General features: G+C 38.9%; 1 protein-coding gene across 3 annotated transcripts in view; it reads right to left on the minus strand.

Moving 5' to 3' along the window:
- Window positions 1–7,863, minus strand: part of SLIT2 (slit guidance ligand 2) — a 350,471-nt gene that overhangs the window by 103,407 nt on the left and 239,201 nt on the right. For all 3 annotated transcript variants that reach the window (XM_066573234.1, XM_066573233.1, XM_066573236.1), the window contains exon 6: window positions 1,147–1,218. In XM_066573234.1, coding sequence (XP_066429331.1) covers window positions 1,147–1,218 — 72 coding nt within the window. The remainder of the gene's footprint in view (window positions 1–1,146; window positions 1,219–7,863) is intronic.

The raw sequence follows: 7,863 nt of genomic DNA on the forward strand, positions 1-7,863 counted from the left end.
GGAGGGAAGCCTTACTATTAATGGGCAGTACATTGCATGTGATAGTTGGGCCCAGTAGGGTTGTACTGGATCCAGAAGCCTCAAACTAAGTCTATATTCAGTTACCTTGAACCAGTGGACTTGGCACCTGATAAAGCCAATTCTTAGGGGTATCACATGATGGTCACATGACAAGGGAAGAATATGTGAGCTTACACATCACTTCTCCTTGAACTAGTCAGCAATATACACTGCATAAATTGTCTCGTTTATGAAGGACTATAATATTTAGTACATTCTAAGAAAATAAAGAGCTAGTTTACCTGAATCCTAGAGGTTTGGGAGCATATAATGTATAAAAATGTGTCATTGTCAAATGTGAAAACATGGTGGAGATCTGTTTCAACCATGGGACATATGCAGAAAAACATCTCCACTAATGACAACTCTTTAGGGACATTATAAGTTCTGATGGACACATATAACGTACACGTCACACGATGACCAACACTTCCAGAAAAGTCTTTGGCTTTGTTTATACATAGCGTAAAACATTTCATAAACTTCTCTTATGTACAGGTATCTGTTCCATTCTATGTAACCCAATAATGACACGGCCCACTGCTGACATTTCTTAGACATCAGCTCATACAGAACTATATAACTTTTTACTTAGAATGCATAAATTCATCTAAAATAGCTACAAAAGATTATACAGAGAAATATGTAATCTAAGAGAAGAAACAGAGGGAACTATAGGTGTTAAATACAATGCGGATCACGTACCAATCTATACATACTAAAAGATGGCGCCTACGCGGCCTCTGCAATGTACGCCATTGCGGCATTCACTCTTTCAATCACCGACACTTCTGTCAGGCGTGGCCAGATGACGCAACATTGTAATGTATGCATGAACTCATTACTTCTCATCATACTTAGTATCTAGATCTCCCCTACTAGTTAGAGGCAAGAACTCTTCTGCAATGCCTCATTTTATAGACAAAGACAACCGTGTTACACAAAATATCCCCATCCTATAGTGCCATCATTTTCAGTACATTGCAAGTCATCATAGGTAAGTAGTGAATGACTTTCGAGTACAGTACATACAAACATGCTCATCAACAGAGACTGATCCCAAGACATGAGATAAGATGTACTCACAGCACTTCCAGGTCGCGCAGGGCTCTGAACGCTCCATCTTCGATACAGCTGATCTGGTTAAAATCCAGTTGCCTGTGAACAGATGAAGGGGGATCTACTTAAGACTCAAGCAGTGGCATGTGATGGACAGTTCTAGGCCTCCCTAAGTAGCAGCTATTCCTCTCTGCTGTCTTCGTCTCTTCGCCATGCACCATGCACTGTGCTACAAGCCCTGCTGCTACGGCTGCTGCTTAGAATAGCAACAGTAGCCCTGGAAAAGCTCTAGTAAATAATAACTGCACCTTATATTAAATGCCAAAGGAATGCAATTTCATTACATCAAGTAAAGCCATCCATTAAAAGCTCTCAGCGTCATCTCGCTGAAACAATTTCATTAAGGTAAAGGGACTGTAAATCACTTAGTGTCACATGCATCCCCTCAGTGACCTAACCGAATCCATTTATCAGAGGAGCCAGCTGCATGTTAATTTTACTATCTTTGGCGAGAAAAAGGGGAAGATGCTATTCTTGTTTAATAAGGCTTCTTTGCTTTAAGCCCTTTTGCTCTTTCCTTTGTGCGGGACAAGTTCAGTCCAGCTGTCGGCGAGTATTTTTAGTCCAATATCCAATAGAAGAAACCGTGGATACATTTAAGGTCACCATATGAATTTAGCTCTCCGGGGTAGAATGAGGTCTCTTTAATTTTTTTTCCTAATCCATCTCTACACAAATATCCGCCAGCGACTTCATGTCTTGGGAAAGAATGATACGGTACAATTTGTCGCAGTCATTCGCGGAGGTCGTTGATCAGGTTGAATAATATTGAGATGAAATCATGCGAGAATGGATGAGAATAGTTTGGTAATGTTATTTTAAAGCGGTTCTGTATGGGTTTTGTAAATGAGGCTAAAGTAACAGGGCAATCGAAAAGGATGGCACCTTCTTAGATATGCAGATGTAGCAGAAATGAGCTTGGAATTGGGCACATACCATCGTGGTAAGAGAGAATTATATCACTTAAAGGGGTTGCCTGGGATTATTAGTATTTATGACCAATCCGGAGGATAGGTAATCAATAATTGTTCAGCGGGGGGGGGGGGTGCCACATGGGATCCCTGATGAACAGTGCAGACAATGCTGGGAGCAGATAGCGCTGTCAACATTGCAGTTCGCGGGATTGGTATTGCACGCATAGTTCCCATTGAGTTCTATGGGAGTTGCGCCTCCAGTACCAAACCAGGCTGTTGCAATATGGACAGCGCTATCTGCTTCCAGTGCCTGACAACAGTGCCAGGAATTGTGTGATTGGCAGGGATGCTAAGTTGCAGACCCCCACTGATCAACTATTAATGACCTATCCTGAGGATTGGTCATGAAGAGTAATAGTTCTGGACAACCTTCTTTAAAAGAAACAATGACACATTTGCTCCTAAAATTTGGGCAGATATTTGGGAAATGAGGATTGGGTATGTTGGATTTCATCAGCACCAAGACAACCCTGAAGTGTCTGGCATCAACTTGACTTCACACATGAAGTCAAGTCAGAATATCCATGGTTAGATCCAGGTGAAAGCTGTTGGCCAAACAGGCATTTGCCCTGACCAGCACTAGTCTCAGAGACTGTGACTGAAAATGGAGAGAGACTGTTTACTTGCAGTTATCCATAAGGTGATGAACGTGAAAACAAACATATGTTTTTAGGTACAAATTCTATCTAACAACACACCCAAAATGCTAGTGTGTTCAACTTCATTTAATGAAACATATAACACCCATTTAATCCCCTCCCACCCTATGAAGTATATATACATCATAGGAGAGAAGGGGTTCCCGTAAAACGCCATACATGTACGGTATATAGATGGCATAGGCTCAAGAGGTGAGCCCACTCCATCTGCAAAGGGAGCCAATTGTAACAGCCAAGGTCCCGGCAGAGAACAGCGATCCCTGCCATTAACCTCTTACATGCTGCGATCAGTATTGATTGCCGAATGGACATGGCAACCAGACTGGCTAGTCAATGGCCTCTCAGTCTGCCATGTAAAAGAATACAAATAATACACTGCAGTACAGAAGGGTATTATCTAAGTGATCATAAGACTGCAGATGCAGGTTCCCTGCAAGGACATAAGAAGGGTTAAAAAGAAATTGCAAAAAATCAATGTAAAAAATTAAAAAATACATGTTTGGTATCACCATATCTGTAAAAGCTCATACAATAAATTGTACACACTTTTTATCACACGTAGCAAGCGCTATTTTAAAAAAAGTGACAAAAACAAACTGTTGCCTCACAAAAAATGCAATAAAAGTGATTAACACCATCATATATACTCCTAAATAGTCCCAATAAAAACTACCGTTCATCGCACAAAAAAACAAGCCCCACACAGCTCCGTCCTTGGAAAAATAAAAAAAAAGGTCTGGGTCTTTGAATACCAAAAGAATTATTTACAAAAAAATAATTGGGTTTTTATTGTGCAAAACCTAAAAATATATCATTTTGGTATCATTGTAATCATACCAAAGCAGAGGAAAAAAATTATCATGTCATGTTATACTGAATAATGAACACCATAAAAAAGGCAGAATTAATGTTTTTTTCATTCTTCTTCTGAACCCCAAAAATTAGTAAAAGTTATGCAATACATTATATGTATCCCAAAATGGTACCAATAAAAACTACCGCTTGCCATGCAATGAGCAAGCCCTCGTACAGCTATGTTGACAGCGTAATATAAAAGTTATGACTTTTGAAAATCCCCCAAAATTGTCACGTCTTTAAGGGATTAAAATGAATTAGTCATAAACCAGATTGATTTTCTACCTTATTTTCTGCCCCCTTCTGTACTGAAATCTCCCAGCAACCCTTGCTGGATCAGTGTCGGCACAGAGCTGGTAAGTGGCAAAGGCACTGTACAATGCTCAAATAGAAAAAAACTAAAAGTTGTGTCAGCTGTCAATCTTGTTGACTGTTTTCCAATAGCAACTAGAAGAGTTGTAAATGCAGCTCTGGATTAAAATACAACTCAGGATCAGTAAAACAGAAGTAATACCATACAATACATTTTCATTCTATTCAATCATAAATTGTACAGTGATCTTTATATGTGAACCAATGCTTTATGGCATCTGACACATTTCTATCTTAGGTTACCCATACACAAGGTAAGGTAGATGTCAGTCAAATGCCAATAGTTATCTTGCCTGAAATTTGGATATACAATGTTGGACAAAATTGAAGTATTTTGAATGCAGAAAGGGGAAAAAGTGGTTTATCTCTAAGAACAAAAAGATTGGGCAGTTGAAATCCATCTGCCCAATCCTTATCTACCCATGGGTCTGCCCTCTAGGCAGCATCAGCAAGTCATTATACACATTAGATGATAAGCTAGACCCACTGAAATTGACGGGTTTGGCCAATCAAAACTTAATATGTATTGCCTGTCTTACCTTGGCCCACACAACAATGAAGGTGAGCCAAATTTTACCAGCCTGCTTGGAAGACCCATGCTAGTCTGAATACAGAACCGGCCTATAACTCTATATAATGTGTAAGGGCTGCCCCTTAGTTACTCTTACATTATGATAATCCTCACTAGTGCTTTTTGCATGTTTGCTATTTGTTCTGACTAATATGCCTTTAAGAGGGGAGAGGACCCAGGCGTGGGGAATGGAAGAGGAAGCCACGTCATTATGGAGAGTGAGAGGGCTCGGTCCGACTGTGTTCTAGTTCTGATCCTGCGCCGCTCCTACAGGCCAGTGTTGCTATTCCTGATGACACCAGTGATCACGCTAGTGTTTCTATGGCACAGCCATGATAAATCAGTAGAGAACAGAACCAGGTGGTAGAATAGAGCAACTGGAGTTTTGCAATGGTGGCCCCTCTGGTTGTGCTTGGGTGAGTCTTTCCCCGCATCTAAAGCATGGAACTGGAGCTCATAAGTACCACTCTGTGACAGAGACTGTTTGTATTACTCTTTTCTGCAATGCTTAAGCCTAGTAGACAGTTGCTAGTACAGGAGTTGGTAATAAAAGTTAGTTAGCAAACATGCAAAGGCCTGGACATTTTCTGAATTAGTGGCCCAAGCTAGTGCTCTTGGGGTCTCGCTCCCACAGGGAAGTCGAGGCAGGACATTAGCTGTTGATAGGCCACTCCTGATGCTCCCAGTACCCCAGATAGGCCCATCTCTCAGAGATAGACATGTCCATCTTCCATCGGACCCAGCGGCCCAATCATGTAATACATGGATACTGCTGGGTGAAATGGGCCTTTAATTCCACTGGTTCCTATCCTACACTATGGATATTTGTGTTTAGCACTGAATGTTTAATGCTCTACACACAGCTGCTCTATATATGTATAATGCTCCCTGGCTACTTTATTGTTCAGAACATTAAAAAAAATGCTATAAATGTTGTAGGAAACAAAATTGTAGCTTTAATACATTTCCCGTCCAAGTTGGTGACTGTAACTCTGCTCGGTTTAATAGTTTCATGTTGTAGGATCTCAGGAGACTTGCAGCATCAGAACATCCTGGAAGTGGAACATAAAATAGAGAAGACCACCCCAACACAGCAGGTGGTGTTTTTATTAAAACTGTTATTTTTTATATGTTTGGCATTTAACGCAGAATTAATAAAACATTTATATGGTGGTTTCCTTGCAAATTCTTCTTAATTACAACCTTGCACTATGAGAATCACATAAGCGGGTTATATATTTTAGCAGACATTTTTGAACAGTACCGTGAAACATTGGGCCTCGTAGACAGTCATTTTTTTGTCTTAGAAAGCTTATAGAAACTTATTTTTAGATAAAAATGATGATTATGGCGATGAGACTAAGAATGGTGTATTTGACCATTTTGTCCCTTCTGTGTCCTCAGTTGAATGCCAGTTCAGACTTCAGCTAATGACTAGAATAATTCGAGAAGAACGGGTTACTAGGGACTCCCTACCTGACAGGCTGGGCAGAACTCGGCTCTATGGCTCAACACTCGACTAGCATTATGTGACATCGGAGGAGGAAAAATAACAGTTTTGGAAGAAATTAAGGCAGATCATCCCTCATCTCAGTCAGCATTAGTCAGATCTTTCTAAACGTCCATTTAGTGAGGAAACCATTTTGTAAGATGGCCAGAGAACAGAGAAACGACTTGGAAACAACTTGATACCATCAATAATGTCCCGTTGTAATAATCATTGTCTCTCTTTTACCTAAGCAATTAGATGTGAATCAACTGGAATCATTTTTAGCATTATTTCATCACTTATCATAACTGTGACATCTACTTGGTGATGTGAACTGAGTTTCAGGAGGTCAAGGCTATGCATAATCATATGCATTATTGCTATTTCATTTATCGGCTGCTCATTGTTTATAATAATTGATTTCCAGTAAAAAGAGAATATGGACCACTTTTTTTTACGAGGTTGAGTCCAAAATTATTCGCACTCCGGTTATATTAAAACTTTTGTTGACCGCACAATCTTATCAACACTTTCCGGTTTAGGGTGCTGTCTCGCCAGTCACTGCTCTGCAGGTTTGAACGTGTTATGTCATTTAATTTCTGACTGCAGTGCAAGAAAATATGGCTGCCCAACTTGTGATTTGCACAAAGGAAGAGCAGTGTGCAGTGACTAGTTTGTGTTTTTTTTTATCTGAGGGTGTATTTGGTGCCAATGTTTATTAAAAACTTTGTGCACAGTATGGATAAAATGTTTTGTCATGAAAGGGTATGTAAGAAGGAATAGAGAAGTTCAAGGAAGGTTGCAGAAGTGTCAGCCATGAAGAAGGAGCTGGAGTATTATTAGGAAAAAGGTTCAACAATCATCAGTTCTCATTACATTGAGAGGTTTATTGAAGAGAAGAAACCTGCTATCCAATAGTGTTGCGTTGTTGCATGACAATGTACACCCGCACACCGCTGCCCATACAGTTGACACTCTCGGTGTGGAAGATTTCTGACTCACCCTTGTATTTATCTATCTGGCAATGATTATCTATCTATGATTGTATCTCGATCAGTCTATGATTATCTATATAACAATGATTGTCTATGACTATCTATCTAAAGAACAATGATTAGCTATCTAACAGTGATTATCTATCTATCAGACCATCTAACTGTAATTCTCTGTCTATCTGACTGCCTAACAGTGATCTTCTATCTATTTATATGAATATATTTCTATATCTCTGACAATAATTATCTATCTTTTCAAACATATTTAACTATCTAGCTATTAGCTGTAGCTGATCACTACTAGATACATAATCATTGTTATAAAGATGGATAGTCATAGATGGATAATCACTGTCAGAATGATAGAGAGATAGATAGATGATCATTGATATATAAATAATCAAGAGACTGATAGATAATCATTGTCAGACAGACAGATAATCATAGATGGAGCATCACTGTTAGACAGTCAGATTGATATAGATAGAAAGATGATCACTGTTAAATAGATTGATATAACATGGATGAATGGATAGATAGGTAGATAGATGGAAGAAAGAAAAAAAAGAAAAAGAAATATAGAAAGAAGAAGAATGAAAGAAAGAAAAATAGAAAGCAAGAAAAATAGAGAAAGAAAAAACGAAATAGCCAGATACTTAATCATTTTGGTTTTATCTAGATAGATAGATAGACAAATAAATAGATAATCATTATTAAAATAGATAGGGAAAGAAAGTAAGAATGAAAGAAAAAGAATGAAAAAAACTTA

Source organism: Eleutherodactylus coqui, chromosome 7 (genome assembly GCF_035609145.1).
Source record: "Eleutherodactylus coqui strain aEleCoq1 chromosome 7, aEleCoq1.hap1, whole genome shotgun sequence".
In the NCBI taxonomy this organism is placed as follows: Eukaryota; Metazoa; Chordata; class Amphibia; order Anura; family Eleutherodactylidae; genus Eleutherodactylus; species Eleutherodactylus coqui.